The sequence below is a fragment of the Urtica dioica genome, chromosome 2 (assembly GCF_054948205.1).
Source record: "Urtica dioica subsp. dioica isolate 48M chromosome 2, U.dioica_male_clone48M_v1_H2, whole genome shotgun sequence".
Classification (NCBI taxonomy): Eukaryota; Viridiplantae; Streptophyta; class Magnoliopsida; order Rosales; family Urticaceae; genus Urtica; species Urtica dioica.
Window position 1 is genome coordinate 54,363,966 of NC_142757.1, and position 20,916 is coordinate 54,384,881.

The 20,916-nt window shown below is 33.5% G+C and overlaps 1 protein-coding gene across 1 annotated transcript; it reads left to right on the forward strand.

Annotated features, from left to right (window-relative positions):
• The first annotated feature begins 2,996 nt into the window (after positions 1-2,996).
• On the forward strand, positions 2,997-7,268 carry LOC149405745 (uncharacterized). The gene is made up of 6 exons (XM_089607873.1): positions 2,997-4,395; positions 5,159-5,228; positions 5,345-5,613; positions 5,701-5,969; positions 6,082-6,153; positions 6,711-7,268. Exons 1-6 carry the CDS (start codon positions 2,997-2,999, stop codon positions 7,266-7,268), a joined length of 2,637 nt encoding a protein of 878 aa, XP_089463999.1.
• Positions 7,269-20,916: the final 13,648 nt, after the last annotated feature.

Consider the following 20,916-nt stretch of genomic DNA (forward strand, 5'->3'; position numbering starts at 1 on the left):
ATATGTAGCGTGTTTCTGAAGTTTTTCCTGTTTATACTTTACTTCCATTCATATATTTTTTTTTTTTTTGCCTATCATCTTGTTGGTTTCTTTTTCCCTATTATAGTAAACCAAAAATCAATTTTAATTTAATCTCAAATAGGCGTTAAAAGTTCATAACTTTTTAACCTTCTAGTATTTTGAGCAACTTTCTAAAAGCCGTAAATAGTTCATGCAATACTTCAGTTGTAACTATTAATCTTAAATGAATTCGAGAGATCTATTACTGCTAGCCTTTTATGATTTTTTTTAAAAAAAAATTATTTTAGTCTTGTACATACATTTAGATGATTGGAAAACCAGTTATAGATCGTTATCAGTTTGATCGTAATTATGAAATTTCTTTCATCTCTAACCTGTTGAACAAGTTACGGGTTAGGTTATGAGAAACAAAGGCCATTGCTGATTTTGCGCTTCACTCGTATGCTTGAATTGGTAGAAGAAGCCTCTTAATTTCTAGAAATCTTTACTCTTGTATTAGGGCTTATCAATGCTAAGGATGTGCGGTCCATGGCTTCGTTGATTTTATTTATGTAGATTTTCCACGTTAAGTTTAAATTTGTGTGCCTTGTTTTATGCTGTAGTTGCTCCTTGGTAGTTAACTCAAAAAGTTTTTTGTTTTCTGTTTTCTAATTTTTGTAGTTGTATTGAAAAACTGTTTTGTAATTGTTTTCAAAAAGTTGTTTGGTACAGTTTTCATTTTTGTTTTTGAGAAAGTGAAAAAACTGAAAAAAGTGTTTGGTATAGTTTTCATTTTTGTTTTTGAAAGAATGAAAAGATAAAGATGAGGAGAAATAGGAGAGAAGAGAAGAATTTTTTTTTCAAAAACACATTTTATTTGTTTTCAGTTTTCTTTACTTTTTTCCAAAACAACTTCAAAATTTTTTGAAATTTTTTTCCGAAAACACTTTACCAAACATGTTTTCAATTTTTTCAACTCAAAAACTAAAAAACAGTTTTTGAGTTGCTTACCAAACATGCCAAATGGGTATATTCTAATAAATAAGTTGCATCGACATTCATTTCTTAGATTTCTTTGACTTTTTATTTACCAAATCACCTTTTTCTTAAACATCTAAGTTACTTGAGTCGTCGTAATTATTTTCTATCCTCGCTGTTTCACCAAGTTAACATAGTTACAAATTCCACGTACAAAACGTTTACGCTTGTCCTGTTATCACTAAATATATGCAGACAAAGACATGATAGAAAATCGAATTCTAAATGAACTTTCTTTTCTTCACATACAAGTTAACAGAGCATAACCATTCCAAGAACTGTAATTCTATGGTATTTTTTTTACAAAAAATTGGCTACTAAAGCCACCTAAACTATAGGAATTGTAAATTAGCCAATCTTTGGTAAATACTTTGTAAATAGCCAACTTGCATACGTTGCAGCCTATTAACTAGCTTTTTTACATGTTTGACTGGATTAAATAAGTCTTTTATTAATCTGTTAATAAATTAACTTGGCTATTTACAAGAAATTAACGAAAGGTGGGCTATATCCAAATTCACTATATCCGTGTGGCTATATAACTTAATAACTTTTTTTTATACGAGGTTTTCAACACGCATGACATTGGAGGGGTTTATTTTTTTTTTTTTATTATTTTTTTTTTGCAGCTACTTTCTCATGAGGATGGAGAATCAAAGCACAAGGTTTAACGATTTACCTTACGAGATATTGGTTCAGATAATGATGTACCTGTGTCTCGAAATCGTGGCGCGAGGCTTGTCCCGACCCGAGAATTTGGAGGGTTTTGGATCTTGACGTGGCAAGTTCCCATTGGTTCTTCCGCCCGCGACGACCCTCTGACCAAGTCTGAACTGGAGTTTAGGGGAACACAAATGCGGTTTCTACAGAGTGCTTTGAATCTCAGTGGCGGAGCTGTGAGTACCTTGATTTTTCCATTCCATGGTGTTCTTAAGGAATGAACACTTGTTATATATTGCACAAAGGTAATATATATATTTCCCTTCACACTATTTTTTTTTTTTTTTTTTGGAAAATCCTTTAACTTGATGCCATGTTTGGTAATGTTTTCATATTCTTAGAATATTAGTCGATAGTAAATTCCACACTACTTCCAAAGTGGGGGAAATTTTACATGTTAATTCTCATAATATTCCTCCTTTTTAAATACTTCGTTTTTAATTATATACTGTATAAAACTGTAAACAACAAGATATATACTGTAAAAAAAAAAGATTTATTTATGGAAAAATAATAAATAAATGAGGTATTTGACACATCAAGTTTGAAAAGAAAGCAGTGGAGGTAATTTCCACTCCAAAGTGAAGTTGTGGAACCGGGGGTTTTTTTTTTTTTTTTTTTTTTTTTTAAGCAAATGTATTTTTACTCGCAGGAACGGGAACGTAAAGCAACTAGTCTTGCCCTCGTGGAATCTCTTATTAGACATGTGCGGGTTCAGAAAGGGCCGTAATGTTCTGGAAGGGTCTCGAGTATCTAGCGATCCCGTGCTTTCACTACCCTTACGACATGATGAGAATCATGATCAGCTTTCACTGCAAAGGGCTTCTTATTGGAGGTTTCAGTTTGTATTTAGACGGTTTCTGGGTTTTTTACATTCCACGCTATTCTTCAGCGTGTTTATGTGTTTTGATTAGTTTAGGTTTTTACCTTTTTACCCTCACTTAACATATTGTTAGTGAGGCTGTTTTAGTCTTTTAACAGCTCCTCTAATGGTGTTGTTATATAGCGTGTACTTTCCCCAAATTCAAATTAAGAAATACAGTTTTCATTTTTCTCTTTCGATTTCCTTTCTCTCGATGATCGAAGTCTTTCCTCAATCTCTCACATGGTATCAGAGCGACTCTCCGCTACTCAAAGATTGATCTGTTCATCATCGAAGATCTGAATCTCTTCTCCGATATCTCTTTCTTTCTTCTCTGATGGCTACTGAAGAAACCGGAATTGGAGAGAGATCTGCGATGGAAATCAACTCAAGAAAAACTTCAGTGGATGAAGCAATTGATCCGTATTTTCTGCATCATACAGATTCGCCGGGAATGGTCCTGGTGAATCAACCGATGAATGGCGAGAACTATCACTCATGGCGTAGATCAATGAGAATGGCGCTCTCGATCAAGAACAAGCTCGGATTCATCGATGGTTCCATTGTGAAACCAGATGAATCCAATCCAATTCTTCTCAATTCCTGGAGAAGAAACAATAACATCGTTATCACCTGGATCCTGAATTGCTGCACCAAAGAGATCGCATCTAGCGTGGTCTATGGCGACTCGGCGAAAGAAATTTGGGAAGATCTACAGGAGAGATACGAGCAGAGCAATGGACCAAGGATCTTTGAACTGCGACAGGAGATCATGAATCTTGTTCAAGACCAGAAACCTGTTGGCGTGTATTACACGAAATTGAAGATTCTTTGGGAGGAATTGAATGTTTACAAGCCACCATGCGCGTGTTCTTGTGGAGGATCTAAAGAATTACTCAATTTCATTCAGAATGAGTACGGCATGAAGTTCTTGATGGGACTCAATGACTCATTCAACACGGTCAGAGGTCAAATTCTTCTCCTAGATCCTTTGCCTCCCATCAACAAAGTGTTTTCTATGGTCTGTCAAGATGAAAGGCAAAGATCTGTCAGCTCCAACAATCTCACAACTCAAGATCAGATGAGCTCTGTTGCAATGGCAATAAATGATCAGAAGAAACCGAACAACAAGAAAGATCGGGCTATCTGTACTCACTGCAAGATGAGTGGACACACTGCAGACAAATGCTACAAGCTCCACGGCTATCCCACTGGTTACAAGCCAAGAGCCAAAAATCAAGCCAACGTAGCTGAGGGAACAGTGGAAGGAAAACAAGAAATCAGCACTACACCAAATCTCACAAATGACCAGATTCACCAGATCATCAACATGTTGTCCAATCAACTCACAGCACCATCTGCACCAGAAGGTCAAAATGACATCAACATGACCTCATTTCATGCAGGTTCTTGTTGTTTCAGTAATGGTCCAGGTTGTACCTCTAATTTTGATCATAATTGGATAATGGATTCTGGTGCCTCTCGTCATATCTGTGCTCATAAATCCTTGTTTCACAGCCTAAAACCCTTACAGTATTCATCTGTTACCTTGCCTAACCACACTGAGATCCCTGTTTATTTTTATGGTGATATTGTGGTTAACACAAACCTTGTTCTAACTGATGTCCTTTTTGTGCCTGGTTTCAAGTTTAACTTGTTATCTGTGAACTATCTAACCCTTGATCCCTTCATTAGAGTTTCTTTTTCACACACATGCTTTGACATACAGGATATCAGGAACAAGAGGATGATTGGCAAGGGTGACAAGGAAGGAGGTCTATATGTACTCAAACATCAACCACCTTTCAAGATTAATCTAGTCACGGCTCAGATTTGGCATAATAGGCTTGGACACCTATCCTTTAAAAGGCTAGAGTCTTTACGGGCTAAGTTGTCTTATCCTTCCTCTAATAAACATACTCCTTGTCATGTTTGTCCTCTAGCTAAACAACGCAGATTACCTTTTGTATCTCATAATCATCTGTCAGGAAAAATCTTTGATCTCATTCACTGTGATGTTTGGGGTCCTTATACTGTGACCTCACATTCAGGATATAGATATTTCTTGACTCTAGTTGATGATTGTAGCCGCTTTTGTTGGATTTATCTCATGCGCAATAAAACTGAAGTTCACAATATTATTCCTAAATTTTGTGCCATGATTTCTACTCAGTTTTCTTGCACAATTAAACAGTTTCGTTCTGATAATGCAAAGGAATTAGTTTTTGCAGATTTTTTTTCTAAGCTTGGAGTGATTCATCAATACTCTTGTGTTGAGACTCCACAACAGAATTCAGTGGTTGAACGAAAACACCAACACATCCTGAATGTGGCGAGAGCTTTGTTCTTTCAATCTCAAATTCCCATCATTTTTTGGTCTGAGTGTATACTAACCTCTGTTTATCTGATTAACAGGACACCGAGTCCACTTTTAGATAACAAATGTCCTTACAACATTCTTTATGACAAAGATGTTGATTACAATTTTATGCGAGTTTTTGGTTGCTTGGTGTTTGCTTCTACATTGCAATCTCACAGGACAAAATTCCAACCCCGTGCAAGGAAATGTATTTTTCTTGGATATCCACCAGGAGTCAAGGGCTACAGGGTCTTAGATCTTCATACTCGTGACGTTTTTATTTCACGTGATGTTGTCTTCCATGAACAAGTTTTTCCTTTTCATAGTATGACTGTTCAATCTATGATCATTGACCCCTTTCCTAGTGTTGTACTGCCTGCTGCCTTTCCAGATATCCATGACATACCAAGCACAGGTCATTGTCCAACTTCACCAACTCACTTTCAGGAGGATAATGCGTTAGTTAACTTACCTGTTGCTGATCAACCAAGAGATCATGACCAAGAAGATCACCCTACTTCCAGTCATGAAGACCAACCTCTACAGTCATTAGCTATCCGACGCTCTGAAAGACAACGAGTTCCTCCCACTAAACTCACTGATTATCATTGCAATGTTATTAAGACATTATCAGGTGTACACACTTCCTTGCCTCACCATATTTCCAACTTTTGCTCTTACCAAAACTTATCAAGCTCTTTTAAGTGTTATGCCCTTTCAGTCTCACAACATTCTGAGCCACAGTTTTACCACCAAGCCTGCAAGTTTGAGCATTGGAGGAAGGCAATGCAAGAAGAACTTAATGCCATGGAAGATAATTGTACCTGGTCTATTGTGGAGTTACCACCACATAAAAAGAGCATTGGCTGTAGATGGATCTACACCAACAAGCTCAATTCCGATGGCACACTAGCACGCCATAAAGCCCGGTTGGTGGCCAAAGGTTACAACCAGAGGGAAGGTGTCGATTTCATTGACACTTTCTCTCCGGTAGCTAAACTCACTACTGTTAAAGTTCTTTTAGCCCTTGCTGCTTCTCATAATTAGCTATTAGCTCAGTTAGATATCAATAACGCTTTTTTGAATGGTGAACTTTTTGAAGAGGTTTATATGGATATACCTCCAGGTTATGCAAAACAGGGGGAGTTCTCAGAAGGCTTACCTAAGCGTGTTTGTAAATTACACAAATCGATATATGGTTTGAAGCAAGCTTCTCGGCAATGGAACATCACTTTTACACAGGCTATTATCTCAGCTGGTTTTACTCAATCGCAATCTGATTATTCCCTGTTCACTCGTGGAACTGGAAATAAGTTTGTTGCCATTTTATTGTATGTCGATGACATTATTATTGCAGGTCCCAGCAGTGTGATTATTGACGATGTCAAACGCTTCCTTCATTCTCAGTTTAAATTAAAGGATTTAGGTCCTTTGAAATTTTTTCTTGGCATTGAAATAGCAAGATCTAAGACTGGCATTGTGATCAGCCAACGTCAATATGCTTTACAAATCTTAGATGATTATGGTTTTCTTGACTCTAAGCCAGTGACTACACCAATGAATCCCAGAGTTTCTTTAAACTCTGACGATGGAAATTTACTTGATGATGTCACACATTATAGAAGCTTGATTGGCAGGCTTCTATATCTTACCATAACACGTCCTGATATAACTTTTTCTGTTCATGCCTTAAGTCAGTTTTTACAATCACCTCGTGGTCCTCATTTGCAGGCAGCTCATCACCTGCTACGTTATATCAAAGGATCACCTGGTCAGGGCTTGTTCTTCTCATCCAATTCATCATCACAGTTGAAGGCCTTCTCAGATGCAGATTGGGGCACTTGTTCTGACTCAAGACGGTCTGTCACGGGATTTTGCGTTCTTATTGGAGATAGCTTGGTCGCTTGGAGGTCGAAGAAACAAAGCACTGTATCAAGATCGTCTGCAGAATCGGAGTACCGCGCTTTAGCATCTACCACCAGCGAGCTGATATGGTTGAGACAACTGTTACGTGATTTCCAAGTCAATCTGGACACCCCAACAGTTTTGTTCTGCGACAATCAGGCTGCTGTATACATTGCCACCAATCCAGCGTTCCATGAACGTACAAAACACATTGAGATTGATCTCCATTTTGTACGCGGACATGTGCAACGTGGAGAAGTGAAGTTGTTGCCTATCCGGACCCATCACCAACTTGCTGATGCATTCACAAAACCTCTACCATCTCCTGCTTTGCGTACCATCATGTCCAAGCTGGCTCTCAAGGACATTTTTCGTCCACCTTGAGGGGGAGTATTGGAGGTTTCAGTTTGTATTTAGACGGTTTCTGGGTTTTTTACATTCCACGCTATTCTTCAGCGTGTTTATGTGTTTTGATTAGTTTAGGTTTTTACCTTTTTACCCTCACTTAACATATTGTTAGTGAGGCTGTTTTAGTCTTTTAACAGCTCCTCTAATGGTGTTGTTATATAGCGTGTACTTTCCCCAAATTCAAATTAAGAAATACAGTTTTCATTTTTCTCTTTCGATTTCCTTTCTCTCGATGATCGAAGTCTTTCCTCAATCTCTCACACTTCTCGGTGCCTGAAAATCAAGTGCCCCGTTGGACCTCGAGTTCGCAAAAGCCGTCGTCGAGCACGTCCCTCGGCTCAAAGTCCTGACTCTCAGGTTCATCATATACTCTACAAGGACGGCTTGGCTCATCTCTTGAAGACCATGACCGATCTCGAGGTCCTGAACGTTTCCCATTCTCAGATCGTTGGACCATATCTTCTTCGGGAACGCGAGCTCGAAGTCCAGAGAGCTCGACGTGGAGATAATCAGACGATGACGTGGACTACGACAAGTAGACATACATATATATATATATACATGGGAGTGTAAGTTTGGGAACGAAATGATGTAGATATTGTCGTTTCGTGAAATAAAACTTTTTTTTTAACCTTTTGAGTTAAAAGTGTCTTGAGTAGTTTTTTTGCACTTGGTTTATATGGCAAAGTGAGGAGAATTTAACAAACGGTACCTTAAAAATCGGGGAAAAAGGCAACTTCGTAAAGAAATGACTTTGTCTCTAAATATGGTATGGTAGGTTCATAAATCCTGTGAATGAATGGTTTATTGATCCTAATCATAGATTGAGATGGACAAAGAGAGCATGTAGAGAATGGTTGATACAAAAAAGAGCTTTCTTCATAGTTTATATTGATGATGCTTTGGCGGCAGAGACTAAGAACACAGCAGCCCTTAGTGGTCTCGAGAGAGACACGTCAGCAAAGCGTCGGTTACATGTATGGTAAGAATTTAGGGGCTTTTGTGTCATTTTCAGACCAAATGACCAGATTTTCAGTTTGTAGTTTTCACAAATGTAACTGATTGTTTTAGTTGTTTTTTTTTTATTTTCTTTTCATTTCGATGCTTAAAGTTTTCGCAGTAGATAGAGAAGTTTGTGTGGTTGTGTTCTCAATCAACCTACCAGGATTGATGTTTTCTTATGTTTGAGAAGCTCAAGAATTTATTTTTATTTTTATTTTCCATGATTCTTTAGCTATTGTTACTTCCGACGAAGCTGTGTAAACAATAGCGATGCGTCGAAAAGAAAAGAAAAGAAAGAAATGGGTTTAAAGTTAAAGAAACTAAATAGATGTTTTTTCTTAGGTTGTATGTTAAATCTCATGTAAATACCTGTTTCTCCTCCAAATCTTCAAGCTCATAGATATCCATAGCCAAGTACATTTTCTGTTTTGTTTGTTTGTTTTGTCTGTTTTTGTTTTTGTTTTTGTTTTTGTCTTTTTTGTGGCCAATGTAGGTTTTTAGTTTTAAAAAAATTCATCCAGTCTCTTGAACATAGTATCTTTGAGTAGGGCACAAGTCACAAGTGTTCATAGTTGAACTATAGATTTCATTCTCTTATCAGCTCTGCTAACTGTCATTTAACAGAATTTAGCCTTAGATTGCCTACGAATTCATAACAGCAAGTTCGGGATGGAAAAAAAAGTTTCTTATATTCTAATATCGACGAGTATCACAATTTAAGTGGTTTATTTTTTATTTATTATTGCGACGTTTCCCATGCATAACGTCTTTTCTTTTTTACGTAGCACTCTCAATCCGTTCTTTTATTTGTTTTTTTACGGAGTTGTCTCAACTTGATTTGATAATCAAAATTTTATGTAGGATTGTTGTATTAAGGGCTTCTATTTAAACACTCGCGAAGAGTTACAATAAGTTTTAGTTCATGGGATAACCATTTTTAAACATAACGTCTTTTAGTTTTACGTAGCACTCGAAAATACATAAATTTCCCGATGTTCCGATGTGGTGTTCTTGAGTTTTTGAAGTGGAAATATGTAGTTTCTTTTGTAGTCTTTTAGTTTATTTTTTCCTATTGTCTTTTTGTTTTAGGTATCGCAAGATTTTCGTAAAATATTACAATTCGTTGAGACTTTCGAGTGATCTCTGTGCTTTCTTTCTTTTCTCACAAGAGAGTAATTTGGTAGAATAGTATTGGAAGCTTTTGTTGTGATGAAATGTAGAAATGAGTTGCTTATGAAGCTATGGAAGACCAACCTTTTTTTGGAGGGCCATCTGTCAGATTTTCCGATATTTCTTTCTTCTGAATCTCTTGGATCGGATAAATAATTGGCTGTGGGAGAAAGATTGAGTTGACTATGGTCATGGCTAATCGGAGTTAATGCGAGGGTGAGTCTTTTTTTTTTTCTTCATTATTTTAAGTTTGCATGGAATAAAAATCTTTGTCTGATTTTCAACCAGCCTATCGGCTTTGATGAAATTTATGCTTTTCAATGAAAGCCTTAAGTTTCTAATAATAAACTAAAAATCTGAAACGCGACGAAACGGTAATGGAAAAGGAATTTATTACGTATGTATTATTTTCCTTGATTTCTGGTTAACTTTTTTGAGGCTGTCCAAGGCGATAAGCGAAGCTCTGAGTCACCGGGATTGAACTTTAAGTTGCAGAATCACTAAGATCAAGAAATTCATCGTCGAAAGAGAGACGTGTAAGGATGACCAATTGCATTATCGTGTGCCACGTCATCATCATGTCAGAGAGGTCACGGCCGCTCCGGTGAGTTGCCTTGTGTCTCAAGATTTGAAGGCCGCGTTCGAGTGAAAATAAGATATTTAAATAGAATAATAAAAAAAGAAACACATATTTCCAGTTGTTTGATGTATTCAGCTTAATCTTGCAAATACTAGTTTCTGGCTATCATTTACTTTGTTTGTGAAGCAAGTAATGCCCCTTGGCAGTTAATTTTTAGGGTAAACTAGCAACGTAGCCATTTTGAAACATGGTTTTTAGAATCTAGCTAACGTTTGGTAAATTTTGCAATCTAGTTATTTACTGAAATTTACGGATATAAAATACCCAATTTACCTTTTTTCTTATACTTACTTGATCAAAACACTAGCCCACGTTTGACCGATTTGTATTGTATACAGCCAATTAATTTTAGATTTTTTCGCAATTTAATTGGATATTTAGCTAATTTAATAGGAGATTCGGTGATGTAATTAAAAAGAGAAAATTTAATGCAATAAATGCACAAAAAATTTACCATAATTAACATAAATTAACAAATCAAAGGAGATTAACAAAAATTTACAAACATTTACACTGTATTTGCTTACACGGCTATAATTTCAGCAATTTAATTTCAGTTTTTTGAATTCATAATATGAGATTCGGTGATGTAATTAAAAGAGAAAGGAAATATTTATTTGATTGAATAAGTCAAACAAGATAATGAATACACGTAATTATGATAAAATCCCGTACAAAATTAGAAAATAAATTTGGAAAACGAAAATACCGTACTAAATGCGTATTAAAGGAAATGAAAGAAATCGGCTCTACTTGCACATATGTAAATTTACCATAATTAACAGAAATTAACAAAGCAACGGAGATTAACAAAAATTTACGAACATTTACACTGTATTTGCTTACACGGCTATAATGTTCATTAAAGTAAAAAACGCTCAATAACCAACTTTGCCAAGTATAGAATTTTTTTAAAATTCGAAATATAAACCGAATATAACAAATTCGGCTACAAAACCAAGTTTCAAAACGTGGGCTAGTATTTTTGAAACCAAACCAAGGCTAATATAGTAAATACCATCTTACATAAATATGACACGTCATCAAATTTGGCTAGATTCGAAAATTAAACGAAACGTTGGCTAAATTACAATTGCAACGTTTGATGTGGTTTAGATCGACTAATTTTTCTAATTTTTATTACTACTAATTAGCACAAAACTGTGATGAAATAAAACTTAGCATATTTCAAATTGAAGAATTTGTTGCAATTAGCCAATCTCTAAACTTCTTTTAAGATTCTAATAAAAGTTTTATTTTATTAAGAAAATAGCTTACCGATTTATTGAATCAATTATTTTAGTTAATTCAACTTACTTCGGTCAGGTTAATGTAAATTGAATTACTGTTTTAGTTAATTTAATGAAAAATTAGTCGAACTAAGCCACTTGAAACGTTGAAATTGTAATCTAGCCAACGTTTCGTCCAAATTTTCACTCTAGCAAAAAATGATGACATGCTTAATTATGTAAGATGTTAATTACTATAATATTCTTTACTAGAATTTCTTACAAAACTTGTAGCTCACGTTTGATCAACAAAAATTTTCGAAGTTAATACACGTGTATATATTTAAAAAAAAATTTAAAAATTCTATATTTTGCAAAGTTTGTTTTTTTTTTTTAGGGAAAAGCAAAGTTTGTTATTGAGCATTTATTTCTTTCTAATTTTTTGTTAATCTCTGTTGCTTTGTTAATTTCTGTTAATTATGATAAATTTACATATGTGCAGGTAGAGCTGATCAATGCCCACCAGTCTGAAATTGTCGATGGTGTTATCAATTGATATTTCTTTCCTTTCCTTTAATACGCATTTAATACGGTGTTATTCACAAGCCGATCAAATTTTCAATACGAATTTTCGAAGTTAATACACGTGTATATATGTAGAATTTTTTAAAAAATTCTATATTTGGCAAAGTTGGTTATTGAGCGTTTATTTCTTTCTAATTTTTGTTAATCTCTGCTGCTTTGTTAATTTCTATTAATTATGATAAATTTACGCGCGATAAACTTCGGCTGGCTGGAACATTGGCTAGTATTTGATTTCAATTATTTATGTTACATAAAGGTATTTTCGATATTTTCTAACCGTTTATTTTTGTAAATGGCTAGATTAGAAAATTTACCAAACGTTGGCTACATCCTTAAAATCATGTTTGAAATTGACTACGTTGTTAAATTACCATAATTTAATTTACTTCGGTCTGATGAGTTATTTTATTAATAAAATAAAAAAAATTTACTATTTTTTAAAAGGAAAGTGATGTCATGGTATCTATGCCTTTTGCCCTTTAACATTGAATTTGGCAACAAAATTAAAATAATGCATAAAAATCTACCGCGAAAAAAGAAGTGAAGAAGAGAAGAAATGATAAACTAAAGTGACAAAGGGAAAAAAAATAACACTAATCGGAAAAAAAATGAGAATTGTTGTGCATATTTAATGTTTTGCTCTTATTAACATTGATTATTGAATCGAATTTTGTATCAAATTCAAATCGAAGCATAAAAGCCTAGGGCTAAAAAAATGGGTCATGTATGTTCAAAATGAGTTAAAGTGGAGAACAAAAATTGAGAAAACGACAAGAAGGAAACGGCAGATTGGAAAAACGACAGCAAAAGCTTGAAACGGCCAGATATGGGAACCATTATGTGAACCGGAATAGAAAGAATGAAGAAGAAACTGTAAGGGTATGTTTGGTTGAAAAAGAAAAATGGAATGATAATGAGAATGGGAAAGCGAATGATAATGGAATGAGAATCAAAAGCTATTCAATTGTTTGGTTTGGTTTTTAATCAATTAATAATGGAATAAAATAGTAATTGACAAAAATACCCCTCACTTCATCTTCTTTAAAGTAAAATAAACATCATAATCTGAGAAATAACATCGATCATTTCAAGTACCACTAAAAATAAAAATCAAAGTCAGACTAACAGAACTAATAAAAAAAAAAAACTTCATCTTCCTTACCTAGATCTGAAGCTTGTTCTCTCCATACAAGGTTTAACATAAAAAGTTTCAAAAACAGGTTGACTGATATTTTAAATACTACCACCACCTCAATACTACCACCACCTCCATCAGAAAGCAATCAAGCACAGACTTTAAAAAAACCAAAAAAATAACAAAATCAATCCAGACGAAGGAAACAACAACGACGCACGGGGATCCGGATCTACACCCCGAGAAGAAACTCGTCGGAGGCGACCGATCCAACACCGCCATCCCAGTCCTTGCCGCTGGTGCGTCTTCCGCTGAAAGCGTTGGAGAAGCAGAAGAGGAGGGCGGTGGCGAAGGGCGTCCAGAAGACCCTCTCGAAGCCACGGCGATCGTCATAGCCACGGCGGAGGCACAGTTCCACCGCCATTTATGGCAACACTGATTTTTTTTCTTTTTTGTTGTTCTGAATTGATGTGACGGGTTTTAATTGTTTCAAGAAAAAAAAATTATTAATGTCTAAAGCTTTGAAGGATAATTTTGGAAAATAAGTGATTACACAGTGGAATGGTCAATTCTTCACTTATATGGTGGAATGAAAATGAAGCAATGATCATTCTGTACAGCTTCAAAAAATGAACCAAACAAAATTATTCAATTCTTTTGGAATGGATTCCATTCAATTCCTCTGTTTTTAAGTGAACCAAACATGCCCTAAAGATTAAATTGATTTCTTTTTCCATTGCTTTTGCACTGACAGACTTCTTTCAAAATAACGTCCAAAACAGTGCAAATAAGTAAGTTATTGTGCTGTCTTTCTGTATTTTATTTATAGCTATCATGAATAATAGCCTAAATTTTCAAAATTTCACCATCACTTCCTTCAGATTACTCAAACTGTTTTTTATTATAAGATTCTTTTCATAAGTGTAGTGATTCCTGCTTTTTAATTTTTCAACTACAGCTAGAGTGCTTTTTAGTGTCTTAAATTAAATTCATTTCACCACCCTCAAAAAAAAAAAAAATCATTTCACCCACACTTATTTTTTCCTTCTTCAATATTTGGAAAGCTTTTCTCAGTGACTCTTGCCATTTTTAGTGAACTTGTAGCAATCTACAAACTTACCCATTTCTACTTCTTTTTTTTTTATTTTTTATTTTTAAACAGTGATGAAAACTTAACATATTTTCATGGGGAATTATTATGTACTAGACCAAATCACACTATTGTTATTTTTTTCTAAAAATTATTATGTAATTACTCACACTAGATACCCAATGTAATTTTGCTCAATTTTAATTATTAAATCAATAAAAAAAGAGAATGCGATTATTGATTATAAAAAAAAAACCTAAAGAAAATGATGTGTTGCTAAAAAATTTGGCAAGGTTGGGTATATATATAAGTAGGTGACCAAAAATATATTTAATGTGTTTCATTGTACCAATCAGCTTTAAGAAGACTTTTCAATCACTCGTGTGCTATAGAGTTCGAAATCACACCTCTACTCATTGAGCAAATTTCACTCTCAGATATATGGTATATGTCATATAATTTTTGTTTTCTTTCGGAAAAGACAAATTAAGAGATTATTATAAAATAAACATACCACAGTGCTTCAATAATGTGTCTGCTAGTGTAGAGAAAAAGCTAGTATATATTATGATGTCATGGTATAATTAATCTGATTGATTAAGATAATTTGGACCAACATGCAATCTTTAAGTTACGTCAATCCAAACTGTGTTGAGAATTTGATTGCCTGTTATAACTAGAGACGTGATCTTGTACTAAAATTTGATTGCCTAAACCTTTTTTGCTCTTAAACTCAATTTTGGAGTGCAATTCCCAAACTACATTAGTTTTGTTGCATTTTAGTCATTTTCTAAAACATTAAACTTTTTTAAATGAAAATTTATATTTAAATAAGTTTAAACATGTAATTGGCCTCAATTTAATCATATTATAATAAGACCATAAAAGCATTAAATAAAAGTTAGGCAATTTAGAGTTTTTAGAGTAAGATTTTCCTATGGATACTTTTTTTAAACTATAAACAAAATACTTAAATTTGAAAGTATGATTTAAGGTGTTTACGTTATGAATTTCACAAAACAAAAGAAATTTTATTTTATGAAAAAAAAACTGCAAAATCAATAGTTGGAGATTACCATTTTACTCTAAAATTTTCTGTAAAGACTAGTGTTTGGTATTCCTCTCAAAAACAGTTTTTTAGTTTTTGAGTGGAAAAAATTGAAAACAAAAATTGAAAACATGTTTGGTTTAATTTTTCGAAAAAAAATTTCAAAAAATTTTGAAGTTGTTTTGTAAAAAAGTAAAGAAAACTGAAAACAAATAAAAAGTGTTTTTGGAAAAAAAATTTCTTCTCTTCTCTTCTCCTTCTCCTCATCTTCTCTTTTCATTCTTTCAAAAACAAAAATGAAAACTATACCAAACACTTTTTTCAGTTTTTTCACTTTCTCAAAAACAAAAATGAAAACTGTACCAAACAGCTTTTTGAAAACAACTGCAAAATAATTTTTCAGTACAACTACAAAAATTAGAAAATAAAAAACAAAAACTTTTTGAGTTAACTACCAAACACATACCACTCACCTAATAATTCATGACTATGTAAGCTTAAAAGTCAAAGATCAATATCTTTAATGATCATACATAAATATTATATATAAATATATCCTAAAAAGTAAAAACATGGCAAACCATCCACGAGAATTAAAAACAAAAAAGTATCAGAAATTTACAATGGTAGTTCACTATTTAATCCTTCAGTCAGAAAACGTTACTAAAGATAAGAGGATTTATAGCTGTGGGGTTGTTTCCAAGACTATAATAACTATTTTTTAAAATTAAGAGCTTATAAGCAAACAGTGAATATATTAATTACAGACAAAAGGCCAGCAATGGGAGACAAAGACAATGCATGAGTTTATTTACACTAGTCGGTGAAGAAGACCATGATATTGCTGATATGTCTTATTTATGGCTTATTCATTTATAATATATGCCACTTCTTTCTATTTTATTATTTTATTTTATTTTTGTCAAACACGCCACAGTTATGTGTTACAAACTTCAAAGCTTAATGATTTTTATATTATATCGTCAATCCTCTAAACTATTTATGATCTTCCAACGGCTCAAGTCTCGCAAATGGTTTCATATTAGAAGACTTGTTGCTTAAGAAACTGCGGTTGTCTCCTCAAATATATATATATATATATATATATATATATATATATATAAACACTTAAAATTAAATAAATTTGTTTATATTACCGAATTAGAGAATTTCCATATGGGAAATCTCGTTTATATCTCGAGTTTAGTCTCACGTTCTTTTCGTATGCCGTATTTTCAAATATATTTGCAATGAAGTTATTTCATGTTAAATTATTCCTTATGATTTATTAAAGTAAAAAATATTTTAATGATTATTTTCGTCACAATCATCAAAATTTACAATTGTTAAGATTTTAGCTATCAATCATCATTTTTATTGATTTTCATTTTGCCTGAATCATATGTGGAGTCTATGCACGTATAATTTCCAAAGTGTCCATTATTCCTGATAAAATGTTATTATTTTTAGAGTTATGATGATAAGCAGTTTTTTTTTCTAAAATAATTTTTTCAAAAGAAAAAAAAAATAACGCGGAAATATATACAAAACTGAAATTGAACTTAATTATTAAAATGTGCATATAATATTCTTCCACCACCCAACATGAAGCAGGAATTTTGTCTCTTTAATTTATAATTCAACTTCTTTTTCTTTTCATGGGCCCTAGTTACTTGTCATTTGAAGGATTATATTGTTGCAACTTGCAAGTACAGTTCCGTCGTTATTAACTGATAACCAAGTTTCACAAATCTCATCTAGCTATGTAATATAACTTACAAGTAACGATGAAAATTTACTGTTCATAAAAACAACCAAATGTATTTCGTTGTTTTTTATATGTGGCCTACCACATATAAGCCATATGTCATTGCTACATTTTAATGAACCTTACTAATATCGGCGTGTCATTTGTGGCTGAAGTCACAGCTTCAGCTATTCCTTGCATTTGTGTCACTTATTTGCTAAAATTGCATCCGTATCACTTATTTGCATTTGTGTCACCTATAGAAAGTCTAAATTACCCTCTTATAATAAAATCAATCTCTCTTCTTCGCCAACGTGACGTCTCTGAACTCCTTTTGAATTTTCGTGATCTTCTCTCTCAGTCGCTTCACGGCCACTTGGTGACCGTCCTCCAATGTCGCCTTGTACACAATCCCGAACGTGCTCTTCCCCATTATCTCCGCCGTCGCACACAGTAGATCGTCCGCCGTGAAAACCATCGCTCCGTCGAAGTGCACCAACTTCCCTTCGCACCTAAATGTCGCACCCGAAAGTCATGACTTTTTGGTGCGACTTTTCGCACCCAAAGACCTTTAGGTGCGGACTTTTGGGTGCGGAAAAGTCGCACCTAAAGGTGTCATTGGGTGCGACTTTTGACTTTTAGGTGCGAAAAAAATCGCACCCAATGCTATTTTTTGTACTAGTGCTAGTCTCCGCTCTCCTCTCTATCCTCGTCGTTGTTGAGTCTCTCTTTCTTCTTCGCATAAGACAAATCTGAAGAGTCTACTTTTTGTAATTTGTTCTGTGAGTCTATTTTTGTTTCGAAATATTTGACTGCGAGTCTACTTTTTGTAATTTCTTTTGTGAGTCTACTTTTTTTTTCGAAATATTTGACCGCGAGTCTACTTTGAACTTTTTGTAATTTGTTTTGTGAGTCTACTTTTTTTTTGAAATATTGTACTGCGAGTCTACTTTCTGTAATTTGTTATGTGAGTCTACTTTTTGTAACCAGAGAATACGATGAGCGACGAGGAGGCATGGGAATCCGGACTCGGCCTCCAATGGAACCGAAATCACCACTCTTCTTTCTTCCCAATCAAAGCTACAGAGAAAGTACAGTACTCACTCGTCGTTGGAGAGAACAGATCTGACTCGATAGACGCAACCACCGCACATCGTTCCCGAGACCTCGAGCATAATCGAAGGTTGCAAAGAAGAAGCGAGCGAAGATTTTGGAATCGATGACTCAACTTGGAGCGAGCTTGGGATGACGAAGATAGATCCAAGAGCTCTGAAGATCATTCCTCGACGAACCAATTCGCTTATTTTTCTAGCGATGGCTGTGAAGGAGAGAGAGAGATTTTGGAAACAATCTTGAAATATGCGTAAGGGTATTTTGGTCCTATTTTTGATCAAAGTGACATCTATGCAACACCTTTTTTTCGTCGTGACTCATTTGCAATTTGGAGCCGAGTTTGTGATTTTGATGCAAATCTCTCAATATCGGCTGCGTTTGTTTGGGATTAAAAAGCCTGTTTTTATTTTTAGAAAAAATTAAACTGCTTATCTGGTGTTTGGCAAAACAGTTTTTACAAAAAACTTCAAAAGCGATTTTAGATTTTGTACATGAGATGGAAAAGCTAAAATTCTTAGCTTTTAGAAAAAAGTGTTTTTAAGTTTGCTATATAAATTACTGTAATATCCTCGTGCAAAATATTATTCATATATGTGTATATAAATAAGCATATTAATAATTATTATTTAATTATTAAGAACATGTCTATTTTAGTCTTTTTACTATAATATATTTATTTTACCAACGCTAAATCAGTTTTTGTTACCAGCAACAACTGTTTTATAAACAGTTTACCAAACACTTTGTCAGTTTTTTAAAAAAGCAGTTTTTTTTCAAAAACTGAATCTAAAAGCACATTTTTAAAAAACAAAACTATGCCAAACGGGGTCATCAATGCTTAACCATTCTGTCGTGTCTTGTGTGTTTAAACTTTAAAATAATTATTACACTGTATTCTTCGTCAATAAATTTATAAAAGTCAATTTTGACATCTATACTATTGTATGTCCATTAGACATTCACATAATCCCAAAATATCATAATCAAAAATATTTTTCATATCAATTTCATAATATATAAAGTATATCTATTCAACTATAACAGTTTTAATTAGAGCAAAAAAGAAAACGGTAATAATTTTACATTTTTAATATTATGCAAACATAATTATTATTTATTTGTATAATTACGCAGCAAAGCGCGGATTATATGCTAATGTGTGTGTATACCACTCTTTGAACGATTGTTATCTCCGTGAAGAAAAATAGGCTTAGAAGGAAAAAAAGAGAGAATTAGAGAGGGAAACTATTTCATTGATTAATTTGATTGATATCCATCATAATTATTTAAGAGAGCCTATCCATCATAATTATTTTATGCCTATAGACATTTGTATGACTAGCTTAATCTCTAGGAATATAATAGGTTTGATAATTAATTTAGATGGTATTTCATTTAAAAAAAAAAAAAAAAAAACTAACTAAACTTATTGGTATTTTTAATTTCAAAAAATTTCGGTAAAATGGAATCAGTAGCAGTTTTTCGTCAGCATTTCCTTGCTTTATGATGGCCAACGACATCATAAAAATTCAAACAAATATATTTAAAAAATTAGTTACGAGTCATGACTCATGAGGCTGGCGTCTATATATGTGTGTCTAAAACGTGTACACCACTTGTGTCACTCCAGTTTCAAATAATAATTACACAATTGATTTTTAAACAAGCTAAACTACAAAATATGAGTATTAGGGAAAATATCAAATTTAGAAAAAGTCAACGCACGCAACTATATACCAGAACATTAATGTTATTTTTTATAACCTCTTTATTTTTTTATTTTTTTTTTATTTTTTTTTTCACACATTCACATTCAAATTATACTTGGCAAAATATATGCTGTTGCCTCTTGTAATTTCTTCTTTTGACCCAAAGAACTTCAACATGTTTTTTCTAATCTCTTATCAAAATATATAGGAGCATAAAAAGCACATGGATTTCGTTTCATCTTCTTGAAGTCAAACCCCTATCATGGGAATTATTAGTCTTATTAAAAGTAAAGGAAGAAAACACATTTCATTTGTAAAAACAAACACAAATTGAGAGTTGGCCAATTAAGGCAATATGTCAAAAAATGGACATTTATGTCATTTCTCATTTAATTTAATTTTTTTTTTGCACTATTTATTAGTCCACCACAGGCTTTGTCTTGACTCTTGATACCCTCTATATTAAATAGGCCTCACAAATATAAAAAGAAATATAAAAATTTCCTTCCATTTCACAAAAACAAACTCCCTCTTTTTTCCTCTCAACTCTTTTTCTCTCCTGAATTGTTTTTCTTCATCAACCATGAGAATAATTCACAGTCCAAAACTTCCTTGTTTGATCTTGATAATTGTCATACTAGCGATCGTTCAATCCTCGACATGTCGTCGTCTCAATGAAAAATTATTCAAGGCCGAAGAAAAAGAAAACGAAGAAGAAGATCAAGAAAAAGAAAGCAAAAGCAAAGAGTTATATTCTCAATTTTCATGGCATTATAATTCATACGCAAAAGCTCCGAACGAGGGTTTTGCAGATTCTCTTCGAGCCGTTCCCGGGGGACCAAACCCTCTCCACAACTGAGAGAGAGAGAGAGAAGAAGAAGAGAATAGTTTTTCAAGGTCTTGTAGTAGTTCATGAATATTATATATATACATATATATATATATATATATATATGTTTATTAATTACATAGTGATCATCATCTCAATTTATACAGAAAAGTTTTTGCAGTTTTGTTAATTAGTAGTGAATATATATATATATTGTCTATCTTTATTTCTCTCTTTGTATATTGTTCACAGTTCATACACAGTTGAAAAAGAATGTGTTGAATTTGTTTTAGGTTCTCAACGAATTGTATTAGCCAGAGATTGAAC

Bases quoted from the DNA above. Each gene is read 5' to 3' on its own strand.
- LOC149405745 (XM_089607873.1), top strand. From the start codon at position 2,997: ATGGAAATCAACTCAAGAAAAACTTCAGTGGATGAAGCAATTGATCCG. The intron at 5,229-5,344 runs GTCTTAGATCTT...CCCCTTTCCTAG, and splicing joins CAGGAGTCAAGGGCTACAGG to TGTTGTACTGCCTGCTGCCT. The intron at 5,970-6,081 runs GTAGCTAAACTC...AACTTTTTGAAG, and splicing joins TCATTGACACTTTCTCTCCG to AGGTTTATATGGATATACCT.